Source organism: Rhinatrema bivittatum, chromosome 1 (assembly GCF_901001135.1).
Source record: "Rhinatrema bivittatum chromosome 1, aRhiBiv1.1, whole genome shotgun sequence".
Lineage (NCBI taxonomy): Eukaryota > Metazoa > Chordata > Amphibia > Gymnophiona > Rhinatrematidae > Rhinatrema > Rhinatrema bivittatum.
In genome coordinates, this window is record NC_042615.1 from 681,774,606 (window position 1) to 681,794,788 (window position 20,183).

At 44.9% G+C, this 20,183-nt stretch overlaps 1 protein-coding gene across 4 annotated transcripts in view; it reads left to right on the forward strand.

The window, feature by feature from the left end:
- The window catches only part of LOC115074713 (general transcription factor IIH subunit 2), a 105,659-nt gene that overhangs the window by 83,888 nt on the left and 1,588 nt on the right, over positions 1 to 20,183 (forward strand). For 3 of the 4 annotated variants that reach the window (XM_029574469.1, XM_029574486.1, XM_029574477.1), the window contains 2 exons: positions 248 to 350; positions 13,910 to 13,949. In XM_029574469.1, the coding sequence (XP_029430329.1) occupies positions 248 to 350; positions 13,910 to 13,949 (143 nt within the window). Of the gene's footprint in view, positions 1 to 247; positions 351 to 13,909; positions 13,952 to 20,183 lie in introns of those variants that run through there. The other variant, XR_003852326.1, reaches the window with a different exon arrangement.

The following is a 20,183-nucleotide window of genomic DNA, read 5'->3' on the forward strand; positions in this document are numbered from 1 at the left end:
TCTGCCTCCTTGTATTTTATTGAAGCTTGCTAGATATTAAAACATTTGCATCATATTTCTCCCCTTCTTTATGCTAGATAATATCTCTCTGTTTTTGTTAATTCTCCTTGGAAGTCATGCAAAATGCAGTCACAGCTCTAAACTTGGCTTGCACCAAGGGGTTAATGAACAGGTACCTTTTCTGCAGTATGATATGGTTTGGGAGGTAAGATACCTAAAGGACTGTACTATGTTATGTTTTGTTCAGGCCTCACCTTAGTGTCTGCACCCCATTTGGCACGGTCTTACCATCACCTCTTTCCTTTGGATGCCTTTCAAGAAGTTCCTCTGGAAGACTACCAAGGAGAACGGTAGGTTTCTAGGGCCTGTTGTGTGCCATCAGTGGTTTGTTTGGACATCTGGAAATTCTTTCTTAGTAATGTACGGTAACTGATTACAGAAAGCATTCTAAATGTATAGCGAGAAGAAGGGCAGCAATTGCATCAAAGCATCTTTTCCCGCAGATAAGCAGGCTGAATTAGCCATGCTGTCTGAGAGCTCTCCCTGGCAGTCCGGTGCGGGAGCTTCCCTTAGAATGTTGAGAAAAACATCGCTCCTGTGCGCCTGCACGGTGGCTTCCCATATGACTGAGTCCCTCTCTCTTCAGTTTTTAGCTTTCCCGCACAGTAATGATCACAGGTTCTTCTCGCTCTTCAGTTTTTTTCTCTCTCTTCTTTTAATCACTAAGGTGATCCCCAAATGGCACTTCTCAGTGCCCCGATGGCTCCGAAGGCTCTGGGATTCAAATTTTGCCAATGCAGCAAAATCATGTCCCTCACAGATGGCCATACTCGTTGTTACCTATGCCTCGGCCCGGACTACAATCAGGCGTCCTGCCACAATTGTGGCAGGATGTCCCCACAGGCCCAGCAGCAAAGAGCTGCAAAGATCGCCGGACTAAAAAAAAAAAAAAAAATTGCAAGAAAACCCACCTGGTACTTATGCCCCGAGTCAGCGCTCTGCACAGTCTTTGCTGGGGCAAGAACCCAGCAGATCAGGCAAGCAAAAATGGGCATCCTCCGTGGAGCCGGCTCCCAGTAAGTCGAAATCCTAAGGGGAGCATACAAAGCATGGGCGTAGCTGTTCCAGCCTGGGTGCACTGAAGTGCAATCTGTTAAGATTCATTGCATCATCGTATATGTTGCCCAATGCTTCCTGAGATAACTGGGGTATCACTGAGCCATCGAGACTGACACACAAATCCGACTGATGCAAAGGAACCGACGATCTGCATCGACCGATGCAAGCATCAAAAGGTGCGTCAGTCTGCTTCAGGCCACGCTGCCATGACGCTGATGCATCAGATGCCGACGCAGGAGTCAAGTCTATTAAAACTAAAAAAAAAAAAATCGACGCATTTGACGCAGAAACAACATGCATCGAAAGTTTTGCCAGTAGGACATTTGCATCAACCTAAAGAGGTGTTTATAATCTCCGATCTAGAAGATTCTGATGCTACAGATGTTGAAACCCTTTGCATCCCAAAACGTAGAGATAAATACAGAGGGGAAGACACTAAGCAACCTTTCTACCACCCTTCAAAACGGATGGGCAAGTCTGTTTCACCCGTAGAAGACATCTCTCTACCAGCCAAGAAAAAGAAACTTCTCCACCTACCACCAAGGGGTTAGAAGCAGCATCCTCTCATTCGCTGTCCCAAATCACAGGAATTCTACAAATCTTCTTTGACACTATAGTATCCTCTCAAAATCCATGCCCCCCCCCCCCCCCCCAAGTTCATCTGTGGAGGAATCAGACCATTCCATTATTTTTCCCTTGCCCGTCATACAATTGGAAGGCGAGGAACAGATACTAGGACGGAGTCCACTACAACAAATAACATGTGAAGAGCCTCTTTATTCCCCTGCACCCTCACCAGAGTCTTCTCTAAGTATACTATCAGATCCTCCAGAAGATGCACCAGAACATCACCACCACTGGAGGATCTCTCATACCACAGGTTCATAGCAAAGGTGGGAACCACCTTGAACCTATAAACCAAAAAGCTACCAGATTCTAGGGCAGACATGCATTGTCTTCTAAAAATATTTGATATACCTGCTGAACCAACGGCTCTGCCGTCCCACTCCGTATTAAATGGAGTAATGGAAACGACATGGGAGTCAGCTTTCTCAGTACCTCCCACTTCCAAGAAGTCAGACTCAAAATTCAGGATAAGGAAGTCTACATATTATGGTCCAGTCAACTTTCCGCATGCATCTGTCGTGGTCAAGTCTGCAATGAAGAAAGCCAGAAAAACCAGGCTCTATTCTAACACCCCTCGGAGTAAAGATAGCCGGTATCTAGATGACTTTGGAAAGAAGGTGTTCCAAGGTGCAGTCTATATGAATGTCTTCAAAAACTGAAGTATGATACACAACCTAAAGAAAATGTCCCACACACACAAAGTATAGCAGACATGGAAGAGGGATCGCGGCATCTACTCTGCATGATTTACGAAGGATTTGATACTTCAGCACACACTTCGGCAGCAGCCATTGCGCAGAAGAATAGCATAGCTCTGGGCAAGTGCCATTTGTGAAGAGTTCCACGACAAGCTAGCAGACCTTCCATGTAGACAAGAGACACCCTTTTTGGAGAAAAACTATGGGAAACGATGTCCCAACTCAAAGAATGAAATGTGGCAGTTTCGTCACTTGCAGCGCCCTCTGATTAAACAACAGCAAAACATTATCCACCATACCGGGAGCCATTTTACCCTAGACGCTCCTATAGGCTCTTCTCTTCCTACAGGACTCCGCCATATAAGACCATAGTCCCAAAATACCCAACCTTGAGGGCGGAATCACTCTGTGTACATCAAAGTCGCCATAGCCAATTGCTTCAAAACCCCAACTGTCGTTTTGAGCCTAAAAAAGCCACAGCTACAAATACCCGTAAGAGGCTGCCTTCTATCCTTTTTTTTTTTTAAGAATGGCATCGGATCACATCAGATCATTGGGTCCTCAACATCATAAGGACAGGTTATTGCCTAAAATTCCGTACCAAACCTAGCTCCGCTCCAAAAAAGGGAAAGGGATGTTCCCATTTTCCTTCAGGAAATCCAATTGCTACTTCACCGACAAGTGATTCAAATGCTACCATGTCATCTGCAACTCCAAGGATTTTATTCCCAGTACTTCCTCATCCCCAAAAAGAGTGGAGGCTTACGTCCAATTCTGGACCTCCGGCCCCTGAATCGATACCTTCAACTGGAGAGGTTCAAAATAACAACTCTGTGAAAACCATTTTACCTTTGCTGTAACCCAATGACCGGATGTGTTCTTTGGACCTGAAGGATGCATACACCCACATACCAATGCACCCCTCATCCCGGTGCTACCTTTGTTTTTCAGTCAGTACCTACACTTCCAGTTCAAAGATCTACAATTTGGCCTTTCCTCGCCACCCAGGGTATTCACAAAATGTCTAGCAGTAGCTGTGGCCCACCTTCCCAAACAGGGAATAAAACTTCTTCCATACCTGGATGACTGGCTGCTTGTAGCAAAGAGTCCAGATCCCATCCATGCCCACCAAATACAAACAATAACTTGCCTGGAAAAATTGGGCTTCATCATAAATTATGAAAAGTCACATCTCGACCCTTCTCAAACCCTGCAATTCATAGGGGCGATGATGAACACGTACCTTTGCAAGGCCTTCCTGCCGGAGGACAGAATTCACACCTTTCAGAACCTGGCCTCAACAGTAAAGCTCCTTCCACATCCAACAGCTGGACAAATTCTCACCATTTTGGGTCACATGGCAGTAGTGATGTATGTAGTCCCTCACACATGCCTTCACATTCACCGTTTGCAGTGGGGTCTGAAGTCTCAGTGGTCGCAAATATTCTACCCTATGTCGAAGAAGCTAACATTGACTCAACCAGTGTCATCGGACTTGGACTGGTGATTGAAGCCCGGAATCTTACAGGCAGGCGCACCTTTCAGAGTACCAACTCATCAGATAGTTCTAATTACAGATGCCTCCACAAAGGGATGGGGTGCCCACGGTTTGTTCTTGAAAACACAAGGCCTTTGGTCCCCCATTGAAAGATCATTCCAGATCAACCTTCTAGAACTATATGCAGTCCACGCCTTCTCACACATTCTTCAGCACAAGACAGTGATGATTTACACGGACAATCAAGTGGTTATGTTCTACATAAACAAAGAAGGTGGGTCCAGTTCAAAGATTATATGCAAGGAATCAGTATTGACACTGGAATGGGCACTAGCTCACTCGATACAACTGCAGGCGACCTATCTCCCAGGAGTAAAGAATACAGAGGCCGATTGCCTCAGCAGAATCTTTCACCCCCATGAATGGGAGCTTCATTGGGAAGTAACAAACTCTCAATTCCAAAAGTAAGGAATGCCCCACATAGATCTTTTTGCGACTGAGTGCATCGCAAAGCTACAAAGATTCTGTACTCTATATCCAAGCAGATGAAGATTAGCGCAAGACGCTTTCTACTCAAATGGATGGAGAACCTATTGTATGTGTTCCCTCCAATCCCACTAATAACTTGACTACTAAAGAAATGCATAGCAGACGAGTCAGATCTCATCCTCATAGCAGCAGCATGGCCCAGACAACCTTGGTACGCCTACCTCACGCATGTTGCCATACAATCACCGATCCTTCTTCCAAACAGAGTAGACCTTCTAATGTAGGAGGAGGGAACACTGCTTCACCCCATGCACGACTCCCTTCACTTGACAGCATGGAGATTTGAGGTAGCTTAGTATTTCCCTTTCAAATTCCAATAGAGATTAAGGATATTCTTATTTCTTCAAGGAAACCGTCCACGAGGAAAAATTATGCAGCTAAATGGCATAGATATTGCCACTGGTGTGTGTTAATAGCACTCGACCTCTTTCATGCTACACCAGAATAGTTGCTTAAAAAACTTCCATCTACTATTCCTTTCTGGTCTAGCGTTTTCTTCCATCAAAGTCCACCTAAGCGCCATAGCGGTGTATCGTCCCTCATTCGAAGGAGCCTCCATATCCACGCACCCCCTCGTATCTTGCTTCATGAGGGGCACCATGAGACTCTGACATCCGACGGAAAACCTCCTGCCTGAGCTCCTATTCTCTGGGATAGTGACAGTTTCACTTAGGAAGTCCGTGTATACATTGTTCTGACTATCAATGTGCACTGTTGACGAGATTTTCCTCTTCCCAGAGAAAGAGAAGATTTGTCTCCTCTGACACCCTTTGACTCCTGGTGCCGCCCTATCTGTTCTTATATTAGCCATCGCAGTCTCACTGTTGGAAAGGACCCAAATAGAGCTAACCAAATGGTCCTGATTTCCAATCTGATGATGCACCAGGGCTATAGTTTCAGGGACTAGACTTGCTGAGTCATCTGATGTAAGCAGTGAGCCTACCAACCAGACAGGCTAGCATCCATCGTGACTAGCACCCAAGATGCCACCAACATATCTACACTCTAAAACAGACTGTGAGGATCAATCCACCACTGGAGGCCCTGATTTACTACAGCTGGAAGATGACAAAGGAGATCGTAATTCTGAGACTGTGAAGACCAGCCATACAGAAGTGACTATTGAAGGGGGTCTCATATGAGCCCTGACCAAAGGAACTAGATCCAGGGTCGCTGCCATGGAGCCAAGAGCTGAAGATAATCTCAAGCATTTGGAGGCGGGAGAGCCATAAACCTTTTAATTTGACAAATTAACTGGACTATCCTCTCTGTTGTCAGGCAAACTTGGCCTGCATTGGTATTGAAGAGAGCCCCTATATACTCCCAGTGATTGAGAGGGAACCAGACTGCTCTTTGCAAAATTTACTACCTAGCTCAAGCCTTGGACTCTTCTGTGGGATGCCTTCATGCCTTCTTGATAAGACTTGGCCCTGATCAAATAATCGTCCAGATAGGAATGAACCCGCATACCCTCTTATCTCAGGGACACCGCCATCACCACTAATACCTTAATGAAAACTTGCAGCACAGTGGCCTGATTAAAAGGGAGCACTCTGAACTGAAAATGCTCCTGAAGAATACAAAAATGAAGGTACGTTTGGTCTTCATAAGAGATAGGAAGGTGGACTAAGCCTCCAACATATCCAAGGAGGATAGGAAAAAACACTTATGAACCACTGAAAGCACAGACCAAAGCATCTCCATACAAAAGTGAGACACCCAGAGGTGTCACTGGGACCGACCGCTGCTATTGGTCGATCTCAGTGACACGGAGAGGGCAAAGGGCCGTTGGCGCCATTTTGTTTACTGGCAGCCGACGGCCGAAGCCGAGGAGATCGTTCCCGGACCACTCCTGGACCCCCCGCTGGACCACCAGGGACGTTTGGCAGGTTTTGGGGGGGTCAGGAGGGTGGGGGGTTGTAGTAAATTAAGTCGCATGGTCTTGGAGGTGGGTCAGGAGGGTGGGGGTTGTTAATTAATTTAAAGGGTTGGGATGGGGTTTTTTTTAGGGGGGAGGGGTTCCCAGAGAAAGAAAAGTTTTCTGATCTGGGGAGTGGACCGAAATGGCCCTCCCCAGACCTGAAAACAAAATGGGGAGAAAAAAAAAAGCTATGCACTCCCCTAATTTGCTCCATAAGACGCACAGACGCAGAGCCGGTTTAGCACAATTTTTTTTTTTTTTTTTAATTTTCCCCCTCTGAATCCTAGGTGCGTCTTATGGTCAGGTGCGTCATGGAGCAAAAAATACGGTAGTAATTTTTATTGAAGATCAAACTATACAGCACTCATTTATTTATTTTATTTATTTAACAGTTTTTTATACCGACCTTCATAGTAAATTACCATATCGGATCGGTTTACAATTTAACAAAAGGGAAAAAACTAGAGTAACAAATTCACGTAAACGAAAGATAACAATAAGTAGGAATAAGTCAAAGTTACAATCAACAGGGGGAGAGAACTTGGAAGCTTGCAACAAGCTGGAAAGAAGATAGGCCGGTAAAAGAAATTTTACCATAGAGTGTACAAGTTAAAAACTTAAGGACGGTGCTTTAACCTGAATGTCTCAGAGTCCATTTATTTTTTCTTTGAGAAACGGAGTGCCAGACCGGGTAGGAATGAAGGCCAACTAGTGATTGTCTGGTTGTTCAGGGAAGGCTTCACAACATATGGAAAAGTTGACATTCTTTATACAAAACATAGTTTTTATCTTCCATCCTCCCTCACCCCAGAACATAGCAAGCTGTTCAAGGTGTCCGGTCTTGGATAACATGAAAAGGAAAAATAAAAATAGCTAGTGTCTAGAAGACATTGTCTATACAGGAAGATGCCTTGTCGCTCGGTTGTATATTGTAAATACACAGCAGGGGAGAGAGAACAAACGGGATGCTAATGAGGTCAGGGACTCCTGCCTCATTCACTACTAAGGTGGGGAGGATTAGGTTGGTGGCGGGATGGTCCCTTTCTGCAAAAACGGTTTCCAGATCTTCTGAAAGAGGGGTAATTGATGGCTCTATAAGCATCAATAGAGGCCATCCTATGGTAAAAGTGCAACGTATGTAAAACTGGTTGCAATGAGGGTACTTCCGTACGCTTCCAGTAAAGTGCCAATTCACTTCTTGCAGCTATGAATACCTGCTGACAGAAGCGTTATTGGTACTTATCTAGATGTGAGTGAGGCACATTCAGTAGAACTAGGCCCGCATTGGATAAATCCCGAACTCCCAAGATGGATTCAACCCATTGTAATATTTGGGACCAAAATGTAGCAACTCTGGGACAATCCCTCCAAATATGTATAAATGTGCCTGTCCCATTACAGTTCCTCCAGCATTTATCATCAATTCTAGGATTCATGTGGTGTAATCTGGAGGGCGTGAGGTACCATCTCATTAATATTTTATAACAGTTTTCCTGCAGCGAGGAGGAAAGCGAACATTTACAAGTGGAGAGAAATATTTGGTCCCATATTTCAGGGGTCAAGGTAGAACCCAAATCGGTCTCCCAGGCTCGAGAGTATATAAAGGGTTCCTTTACTATACGCAAAATCATGGAATACATTTTTGACACCAACCCCTTTTTCTTGTCAACTTCTGTACACAAATGTTCAAATAGGGTCTTTCTCATGGCTAATGAGGTGGAAACTGCTTGGGGCAATAGGGAGTGTCTCAATTGGGCATATGCTAAGAAATCTGGCAGGTTCAATTGATAACATTCCTTAAATGCAGCAGCCGACATGAACATGCTCAAAATTACTAATACCCTTGGCTCTCCTTCCTGGAATGTTTTATTTTGAAATTCTGCTGGAAAACCAGTATTATGAAAAAGACGGGTCATATAAAAATATTACCTCTTTCCCACTAGTTCTACCTTCCATTTCTCCCAGACCCGTAGTGTTGTTTGAGGGCACCTGGGATATCACCATGCAGTGGCCATGTGTAACGCGGTTGCCAAGGTAAAGCACCAGGGGGTGCACCACCCACCAAGCTCTGCTCACAAAAGTGGTTTTTACAAAAAAGATTGTGCAACGTGCCCATATTTTTGTACGTGTATGCAGGTGTGTGTTTCAAATTTTGCTCACAAAACAAGGTTTTTGTGTGAAATTTCACAAGTTAGTACAATGGCATTGGAGAAATTTCCTTATAGCCCTTGGGGATGGTGAGAGCAGACGCAGCCCAACGGGACTGCATTGAATTATAAAGAAGAAGCAATACCAATGGATTTATAAAAGGCTGCCTTACGACGCTCTCAAAAAACTTCGAAGGACACCCCCTGAAGCAGGACGATTCCGTCCGAAACACAGCTGTGTCGGGTGAACTACCATGGAGTAGATGAGTATTTGTGTCCCCTCCTTACAATTACGGAGATTGTGTGACTATCGATTTTATGATAAAAAGAAAATAATCAAAAAGAGTTAATTTAAATTAAAGCAAGGTGACCCTATACATGAATAGAGTCTGTTGCACAATACAGACCCTTTAAGTAAGGGGCCTACATACATTTGGTTGTGCACAAACGTAATGTGTTTAAACTATACCTGTGGTACCATTTATTGTTGATATTGTTGCTAAACGGTTCGGTACACTGGAATACAGTGGTATTGGGTTATTTTTGTTGTGAGAGAGTATTTATTCACCAGGGCATGTAACTTGGAGGGAAGGTTGGACGTAATGAGAGAAGATTGGAGGCTAAAAATAACAAGAATAAAACACAGGTACAAAGGAAAGAGTGCTCTAGATAAGGAGTTCCCATATCTGTCCTGGGGAGATCACTAGCCAGTCAGGTTTCAGGATATCTGCAAAGAATATGCATGAGAGAGATTTGCATGCAAATATGTCATGCATATTCATTGTAAATAACCTGAAAACCTTACAGGCTGAGGTCCCCCAGGATGTTTGGGAATCACTGCTGTAGAACAAGAGGTCACAGTATGAGACTCCAAAGGACGCAAAGTCAGAAGCAGCTTAAGGACTGATTTCTTTATGGTATGTTGTGAGAAATAATGCTTGTTTGCTGAGGATGAGCAGAATGGCAGTCCTCACACATGGGTGACATCATCTGATGGAGTCCGGCACGGAAAACTGATGTCAAAGTTTCTAGAACTTTGGCTGAGCCCCTCTCGGCATTCCCGAACATGCATTATACCACACCTCCACGCGGGGGTCCCTTCAGTCTTATAGCATAGAATTCTAAGGAAAAACCCACAAAGTGGAGACCAAACTTCACGGGGAGGCAAGCAGATCTTGTGAGGAAGGACATCCTGCCATTTTTTGGAACATGGAACAGGGTTGCTACCTTCCTTTTTCAGGACGACTGACAGACAATTCTTATATTATTTTGTCTGGAACGGTTCTCCAGGTCATCTAGTTTTGCTGTTGCCAAGGTGAGTACGTGTTCCACTTTATCAAATCTCGCATGCACCGAAGTGAGCAAGTCCTCGAGGTTGGATACCCGGATTTCAACCTTATTGATCCAGGATGAATTTTCTTTCACTGTTTCTACCAACTGTGCAATTTATTTTTTTTAACTACAGTGCCCATTCTGGAGTTGAGCTGCTGTGTGATTTTTGCCACCAAATTTCAACTGCTAAACTGGCTCTGAACCACCCTCCGCCTCCACAATCAAATCCTCGCAGTCATCATCAGAGGGCATGGTGGCCCCCATTTTCCCATTTTTGAACTTTGCTCGGCCCAGAGAGCAGGCAGGGAGCTCTGATCCATGTCCTTGTCACTTGCCATTTTAAATGCTGTGATGAAATTTAATATATAAACAGACCAGATGTAGGCCCAATGGGAGCCCTGTTACTCACAGCCTGTCCTCATCAGCACATAACCGGAAATCCATCAGTTTATATTTTTAATTCCCTTTTTCCTACTTGATACAGATTTGTATATGTTTTTCTCATACCTCACCCCACCACCGCCCTGCACCCATCAATCCCAGACAGCACGCCTAAGGGGTTCAGTTACTTTTTCCAGCCTTGAAGACCGAAGGACCATTTAATGTGAGATTAGAACTTGGCCCTGCTCTGAGATTGGCAAGGTTTGTGGCAGTAGTAGCAACTCTCTTTTTTTCTGCTTAGGCATGTGGTCTTTGTAGCCTTTCCTTTAATTTAACTTCTTTTAATATTTCCTTCACAGCACATTGTAGTAGTGAATGTATGATGTCTATAAGACTCTCACAGCTTTTGGTGGGAGCTATGGATCTCTTAATTAATGTCTGTTGAGCTGATTTTGATATTGATATTGATATTGATCCCGCAGTTAGTTGAGTTTTTAGAATATTCACAATAAATATGAATAGAGTCTTCTGAAGCAAAACAGAAACACGACTAGTCTCTAAGCCAAGATGCTGCTGCCAGTTCAAGGCCACCAATGCCAAAAATGTATAAAATAAAAATATAGAAATCTGTAAATTTCTGCCTTAGAGGACCAGGCACAAACCACACAGATCCTCAGTTCAAGGTATTGTGGCAGCCCTTTCACTGAATGGGAATATGAAAAATGTCAGAAATGTGATTTTCAAAGCTCCCTTTTCAGCCACGTTGTTCAAGAAACAATACCACAATTCTGCTGAAGGTTGCATCATTAGTCTTTTGCTAGAATTAATGGCAAACAGGCTGATACAGTACGGTGCGCTTGGCCGAATGCACTGTTTAGCACCCGTTTGGCCTCGCATTTTCGACACACGTCTATTACCCCTTATACTCTCCCAAGGGCAGGCGTTAAAATCTAAGCAACCCGGAAAAGTGTACAGAAAAGCAGTATTTTCTGCTTTTCTGTACACCCTCTGACTTAATATCCTAACGATATTAAGTTGAAGGAAGCAAAAATTAAGAAAAAAAAAAATCTGCCAGTCAGCAGGTTAGAAAAACAGGCGCTCAATTTTACCGGTGTCCGTTTTCCTAACCCATGGTTGTCAGCGGGTTCGACAATAGACGCCTGTAAAATTGAGCATCGGTTGTCGGACCCGCTGACAACCACCTCTATTGCTAATAAGGAGGCGCTAGGGACGCGCTGTTGTCCCTATCGCCTTCTTATTAGTGCGACACCTCATTTAAATAGAGAATCGCGTGCCCAGGGGAGGTGCCTGGGTGCACTTCAGGAGAGTGGAGTGCCAGTTCTCCCACACTTTTTACACTATCGGCCTGAAAGTGATTAATATGAAATGCTAGAAGTCCTAGTGGAAACAGTGGCAACCATATTGGGTGGGTTTGTTGGACAAACTGCGATGGTAGAATCGACTAGCAGCTGGTTCTGTCTCGCAGGCTCAAATTCAGTAATAATTGGAAGTCCTAGCAGAAACGCAGGTGCTCATGAGTCTGGGTCTGTCTGGCAGACTATACAAGAGACCGAAGAAGCCAAATGTTAGGACAATGGCTGCTTTAGTATTGCTGGATATTTAGATTATTAGAGCCTTGTGGTTAGGCATAGGAAAGGTGGGTGCTGGAGGGAGCTAAGATGGGAAATCAAGATGCAGGAGTAGAAAGGAGGACGAGAAAAAAGATTGTCCTAGATTAAAAAGTCTTGCAAGTGATTATATTCTGTGGCTGGCAGCTGGGATGTATCCTTATTATGGACACAACTGGACAGACTGGATGGGCCAATGGTCTTTTTCTGCTGTCATCTGCTATGCATTTGTGATGCATGTTTGCATTCATTAGAGACCCAGATTTTACTCATGTATATTCATTGTGGCATCCTGAAAACCTAAGTGGCTGTGGGGGACAGGTTTGGGAAGCCCTGCCTTAACGTAATTGACCAGAATCCTTTAATACATCTGTGATATTTCCAACCAGTGTTGGTATAAACCTGCTACAATTATTGAGGGGGTAATTTTCAAAACTCTGCAGATTGTTGCAAAGATGTGGGTACTTTTATCCATAGATTTTGCACTGATTCTCAAAGGGGAAAGTACATGTGTACTTTGCCTTTAAAAATTGTCCAAGGAAAAAGTACCTACAGAAATTTGCACCTGTTTGCTATGCGAATAAGTCTTGTGGCAAAATCAATATATGTAGATTTGAAAACGAAAAATTATGCACATTATTGCCTTTCCTGGCCTAATCTCACCCTGGGAACTCCTCCATGAAAAAGCTGGTAAATATAAGAACATACAATTTGCCATACTGGGTCAGACGGGAGGGTCCATCAAGCCCCAGTATTCTATTTCCAGCAGTAGCCAATCCAGGTCACAAGTACTTGGCAGGATCCCAAATGGGTGATAGTTTCCGTGCTGCTTATCCCAGGAATGAGCAGGGGATTTTCTCAAGTCCACCTTAATAATGGTTTATGGACTTTTCTTCCAGGAACTTCTCCAAGTCTTTTTTAAACCCAGCTACACCAACAGCTTTTACTTTATCCTCCAGCAACGAATACCAGAGCTTAATTATGCATTGTGGAATACCATATTACTTCACGCATACCCAGCATAGCTCCCTGCTTCAACGGCAGGGGAGAAAGACCGATACTTCACACATATCAAGCATAGCTCTCTGCTTCAATGGCAGGGGAGAAAGACCGATAATTCACGCATATCCAGCATGGCTCTCTGCTTCAACGGCAGGGGGGATGAAGAAAAGTGGATCTATATACAGACAACATAGTCTGGGAAAACAAATTACATAGTCTGGGTAAACAAATAAGCATTACATAGTCTGGGTAAACAAATAAGCATGGGTGTAGCTTGCTTTATTGCGGCGGTTACTACCCCTAACTAATTAAGCTAGATATTCACTTAGATGCAGTTCCAACACTGCTCTCTACATTAATGGTGGAGGTGGAAGGGAAATAGAACCAAAAGGTTACTAAGAGCCAAGACTAACAGAATTATGAGAAAAAAAAAAAGTGTGGGGCTTGCTGGGCAGACTGGATGGGCCGTTTGGTCGTCTTCTGCCGTCATTTCTATGTTTCTATATGTACCTTTACCCAAGTACGTTAACGCACACATCTTCTGCTATTGCTTTTCAGCTTGCAGAGACTAGGAAGCATTCATTCTCAGTATTTGGCCCAGTTCTTTGGAACTTGCTACCCAAGGAGTTCAGATTAATCTCTGATTATTTATCGTTTAGGAAACGTTGTCTTTTTAAATAATATTTTATTAAGATTGTCTTTGTATTTAATTGCTGTATTCCTACAGAACCTGAATGTAATCCGCTTTGTTGTGCCTGGAAGGTGGAATATAAAATAAATGTTTGTAGTTAAATTTATTTTTCATGGTTTGTTTTTGCAAAGATGAGCAGTATAAATAAATTAATGGTAGGCAGTTTTCAAAAAGCCCTTTTACCCTTGTAGTAGCCTTTTACATGGGTAAATGGCTTTCAGAAACTGCCCTCCCTAATCCAGTATGCTGTAACCTTTTTTTTTTTTTTTAAAGAAATTGTGTAAATTTTCATTGGCTTTAAACTGTTCTCTTCTAGGTTTTGTGAGAGCTGTCAAGGAGAACTGAAAGATCAATATGTAAGTCGGTTTCTTAATTTAATAATGTTCTGAGTACTGGGTCTGAGACACATCACCACTCAGGTCTAAATACGTCTGAGGTGCTTAATACGTTTAAACACAACAAATATAAAGAAAAACAAGGACAAGCACAAAACTGGAAAATTCTAATTTAAAATTAAATTAGAGGGACTGGCTAGGTAGCCCAGAGAGATTTGGGTTTGAATCCCAATTTGGGTCTTTCCCTTCCTGGGTTAGCTGGAATGCTGCAGAGGCAGCATTCACAACCCTGAGTGGGAAGGGAAGGCATGGAGTGAGTGAGTCATCATACAGTGGGTGACACCTAGTGGACAAATCTAGGGCCCATAATTGCAGGATTCTGGAAGGAGCCTTGGTGTATGGCCCTCTGCTGAGCAGAGGCGTAGCCATGGGTGGATCATGGCCCACCCACTTTGGGCTCAGGCCCATCCAAACAGAGCTGCCCAATACCAGAGCAGCACAGTGCTGACCTGCCCATGGGGATCTTCCCCCCCCCCCCCCCCCCCAACGGACACATGAGCAGACCCCCGGCGGCGTGATAATGACCTGCTCTTGAGGTTTCCACCCCCCGCGGGCTGAAGAGGATGAAAGCCTGGCGACAAATGGCCCACAAGCGTATCACTTCCAGTGGGCTGAAGACCATAGGAGATGAGTTAGGGAGGAGGAGTGAGAATGTCTTACTCCCTCACCTCTTCTCCCCATCTCTTACCTTTCCAGCTGCCTCACTCGCTCAGCTTCCTTTCCCTCTGCTTCCTTCTTACTGAGAAGGGAGGGAAGGAAGAGGGAAGAAAAGGGAGAGGTTTGTGATTGGGGGGAGGGATGAGTGAGAGGGAATGGAAGAGAAGTGACTGAGAGAATAGGGTGTAAGAGGGAAAGTGGTAAGAGGGAAGGAAAGGGTGGAATAGTGAGAGAAGGGTAAATGGGGAAGGAGGATTGGAAATGGGATTAATGAGAGGAAAGGAAATGGAGGAGAGAGGTGAGATGGGATGGAAGGAATTAAGATAGGAGGGGTAAGTGAGAGGGAAAGAGAGCGGAGAGGGAAGGAAAAGGGGATGGATAAGTGAGAGGGAAGGAACAAGAACAAGGTAGGCAATGAAAGAATGCCTGAGACTCATTTCTCGTGTGTGTGTGAGAGTGTGAGAGAGAGAGAGAGCATGGGGGCTTGTGTTTGATTGGAGCCTGAGAACAAGAACCTGTGTGTGTGTGAGGGGGAAAGTATGTGAGATTGAGAGCCTGTATGTATGTGTGTGTGAGAGAGAGAAGTTAGATTCCATATTAGTTACCACCCATGAAAAAGACCTGGTCAATATAGTGGAAAATACTTTGAAAGGCTCTGTTCAGTGTGTGCTGTCTGTCAGATCGATACAGTAAGGCCACGTTACAAAGAGTGCGGCAGTGCCCGGCACACCCTCGTTTGCCGCACGCACAGTTCTGATCACATACCACTCGATACTCTATTTAAATTGCTTGCAAATGCAAGCTGCGTCTGCGAAGCGTTAGGCGAAGCGTTAGGCCCGCGCAACCCATTTTACTGTATAGGTGCTTAATACAGCGCCTATACAGTATCCTGGGTGCGCTGGTACCTGTCATTTCAAATGTTATTTCAAATGACATTTGAAATGACAGGCACCAGGAAGTGGATCCCAACTTTAACCCATGAAAACCTAAAAACCGAAAATCCCCTCCTCCCGAAGCGGCTCGACATGTGGCAACTTACCTTTTGTTGCTTTTCAGCCCCTTCCCTTCTCTGCTGCCCTCGGAGGGGGCAGCCGGCGGCGAAAGCAGCTCGCAGCGGTCCCCCCCGCGCAGGTCCCGGTTCTCCTGGCTCGGCAACAGCTAGGGCTCCATCGGCCCGTCGATTTGGGCGCTCCAGCCTAACCTCTGCACAGCTCCCAGACTTTGCCAAAAGATGGCATCCAACTTGCCTACCCTCCCCTTACAGCGTCCATAAAATTTATCTAGCACGAGTCTGGAAACCCACCTTACTAGCCCTCCCCCCCTACACAGCACCTAGAAATCTGCCCAGTGTACCCCAATCTAACAATTCTCACTGTCCCCATTATCCAAAGTACGCCGAACACTACCATCACCTGCGATTCAACCTCCGTCATCCAAACGTACTTCAGACCCACAGTTCATTTCCTCCCCTATACATACCCTCCAAACGCACATAGACTGCCGTGCTTTCATTGGCCGGAGCGCCCGTCAATTTGGGCGCTCTGGCCAATGAAAGCACATAGACGGGCACGCGTGACGCACGCCGTGACCAGATTTCTAGGTGCTGTGTAGGGGGGGAGGGCTAGTAAGGTGGGTTTCCAGACTCGTGCTAGATAAATTTTATGGATGCTGTAATGGGAGGGGAGGCAAGTTGGGTGCCATCTTTTGGCAAAGTCTGGGAGCTGTGCAGAGGTTAGGCTGGAGCGCCCAAATCGACGGGCCGATGGAGCCCTAGCTGTTGCCGAGCCAGGACCTGCGGGGGGGGGGATGGACCGCTGCGTGCTGCTTTCGCCGCCGGCTGCCCCCTCCGGAGGGCGACAGGGAAGGGGCTGAAAAGCAACAAAAGGTAAGTTGCCACATGTCGAGCCGCTTCGGGAGGAGGGGATTTTCGGTTTCTTTTGAGGGAAAATTTGCCATCTACCCTTACCCCTGCCTCTAACGCAGGGGTAAGGGTAGGCGGTAAGTTAGCAGGTTAAACGCGCGGCAAAACGGCAGGGTAAAATAGCGATAGTCGGGGAGCGCGTTACTGTATGGGAGGGAATAGCTAATTCGATCGTTTACATCTAATATACATGCCGCGTGCGGAAGGGGTTACCCGGGGATTTAAAGAGGCGGTAAGAATGGGTTAAAGGGGATAGTGTATCGCGGGTTGGACTAACGCGGCCGAAAAGTGAGTAGAAAGCGGGTTAGGAGCAGGGTAACCGCGGCCCCACTTTACTGTATCGAGCTGAGTGTTAGGAATTGTTAGGCGCGTGGGAGCCTGTTTCTGAGAAAAGAGAGAGCATGTGTGAGTGTGTGTGTGTGTGGAAGGGAAGAATATAGGAAGAGAGAGAAGTCGAAAGAGAAGAGTGACCCTGGAGAAGGAATTAGGAAAAGACTGACAAGGGGAAAGTGGAAAAAATAGACCAGGACCAACCGATTAGAAAAATGAAAAGATCAGACAAAGGTTAAAAAAAAAAAAAAAAATGTTGTTTTTAGCAATTGGAATATGCCATCTTTGGGAATCTGCATTTCTTATGTATTTGTATTTTGTTGTTTCTTTAGAGTTCCACTGTTCAGAGTATGGTTTCTCAGGCTTTGTTTTGGTTTTGTCTGCATGTTTTGGTTTCTAATTTGCAGTCCCTTATTTCTCTGTTAATAATTGTCCGTCTGAGTTCTGCTAGTGTGTATTTTCTCTGTAGGGATTTGTACCAGTCCAGCTTGTTCGCTTTGTCCAGTAGGTGGTGTATTAGTATTCTGGGGCCTGGTGTAATATTTGTATTGCTGCCTTTTATAAATAAAAGTGCTGTTTGATGCCTGTATGGTATGGCAAGGTTCTAGGGGTTTTTATTTATTTATTTTTTGCAGGGATTTGTTAACTTCACAAAGTGTTTAGCAGTGGAAGGCTTTTGTTTTGCTGAGGTGATACCAAAATTTGAATTTGTTTTTCTTTTGCATGTTGGGTTGTAATGTGATCTGGCCTAGTTCTGCTGTACACTTGTTCTTATGATTATGATTAGTGCTATTTTATTGTAGTTATGATGATCTCTGCCTTTTTAGAAAGAGGATTCATGAAAGAATACATTGATATTTGTTTTATTACATGATTGGATGTGATGTTTATATTCTTTGCTTTTTACATGACATTCTTATTTATTTATAAACTACAATAAAATTAATACAGATTAATAAGACATTTTTAATGTTAAGTGCTTGAAATTAATTTAAAATATTTTAAAGTTTTACTCATGGGGCAGATTTTATAAATCTGCGCACACGCGTACTTTTGTTCGCGCACTAGGCGTGAACAAGACTACACGGGATTTCAATAGATACACACGTAGCCGTGCGTATCCATTAAAATCCGGGGTCGGCGTGCGCAAGGCTGCCCAAAATCGGCAGCCTGCGCGCACCGAGCCGCGCAGCCTGCCTCCGAGGCCGCTCCGAAATCGGAGCGGCCTCGGAGGGAACTTTCCTTCACCCTCCCCCCGGCCCTATCTAAACCTCCCCCTACCTCTATCACGAAAGTTACGCCTGCTTTGAGCAGGCGTAACTTTGTGCGCGCCGGGCCGGCTGCCGCGCTCCATGTTCCAATCCGGGGGCTGGTCCAGGGGCCATTGTCACGTCCCCGAAACGCCGCGTCGCCCCCGACACGCCCCGACACGCCGCGTCACTCCCGATACGCCCCTCCATGCAAGCCCCGGGACTTAGGCGTGTCCCTGGGCTTGCGCGCGCTGCCGAGCCTATGCAAAATAGGCTCGGCGTGCGCAGGGGAGGGTTTGGGGTAGGTTTGCGGGGGGTTACGCGCGTATCCCTTTGAAAATCTACCCCATAATGCATAACAGACTACTTAGAAATGCTTTGCCAGGTGCACTCTAAGGCATTATTCATGGGTAAGAGTACAACTAGTAGGGCTCAGACCTGAATGCCTACCCACCCATGTTAACCTTGGGCCCCCCCTAAAAATCAGTTCTGGCTATGTCCACTGCTGCTGAGGTCTTTTGCTGCAGTGACTTGTCTAAAATGTAAATTGGGAAAGGGTATAATATAGGGGAAAACTTCCTGGGTTGTTGCAAATGCAGGCTTATGGTGCCAGATCCTGAGCTCTGGTTCCGGTTTGAGCCGAAATCCCAAAGGGACAGGAGAAAACGGCCAGTTTAATTTTAGCATAGCATTGATTGAAGACACTGAAAAGAGCAAATTCAGGGGTCCTGCTCTCCAGCCCATAGTAAAAGTTAACTGAAAACTGTTCACCATTATGCCCTTTCTGTTTATCATTTTTCCTTCCAATATGTGCACCTTTCTGTGCTTTCCACTTCTTGGCCACACTCCCTGCCTCGTACATGAAATTATTGCAGCGACCTCCTGTGCCTGACGGCAGCATGCTCCTGTCGGGGCCTCTTTCAGCTCTGTGAGGAAGAACAGTACTTTTTCTCAAGCCATCCTGAGGCGTAAGAGCTTAGTCATGTCTGGCGCTTGGCACAGACTGTTCTTAGGTGCATCTGTTTAAAAACTACCTCTCTGTTAGGAAAACGAGGAAAAGGTAACAAGACTACTGTGCCGTATTCACTCTTGGGTAAGGGGATTGTTTCTCCGCGTCAGGTGCTAGACTACTTTGGTCATATATGCAGGAGACTAGCTAGACTTCTATTATTAGGCAGCTGTGCTTTAGTTTTCACTTGTATTATCTGTTTACCTGAAAATCTGTTTTGGGGTTTGTTTTTTTGTAAAACGTTTTTGGGGTTTTTTTTATATTATCCTCTAAATTTAATTTTTCTGGGCATACAGTAGTAAAATTATTGGAAATGCATTCTTTTTTTTTTTTTTTAATATTTAAAGTTTATTAATGCACCAACACAATACAACAATCCATGAAAACAATATCTGAGCATACAGTAGCACTGTAAGAAATGAATTGGTACATTTTTACTTTGCCATCTATTCACTCCTTATTCCCCATCTCCTCCCTAAATGAAGAATACAATATTAAGCAGTAATCATAACATATAAAACATAAAGTAGCATCGTGTGTACAATCCGATTCAAACCTATAAATATCAAAAATGAAATAGAAACCCTTGCAAACAGTCCCCCTTCAAATCTTATTAGCAAACCGCTTCTCATATGTCTCCCAGATTGTCTTAAATTTTTTCAGCGTATCATTACATAGCACTGTCAATTTATCCATAATGGGGTAGATTTTATAATCCGTGCGCGGATGTTTGTTCGGCACGCGCAGGGGGCCGAACATTACAAACATACGTGCGGTGACGAAATCGGGCCTCTCCAGTTCCCTCCCAGTCCGCTCCAATTAAGGAGGAGCTGTCTGGGAGGGAACTTCCCTACTCCCCCTACCTAATCTCTCTTTCCCTTCCCCTCGCCTCCCCACCCCCTAAACCTTTTCTACTACCTTTCTGTTTTTATTATTTTGTTGCTGTACCAGCTGCCTCCTGCCCCGCTCCTCCCCACCTCCCTGCCTGTCCCTTTCCTTCGGCCTGGCACTTCTGCGTGTAACGGGAG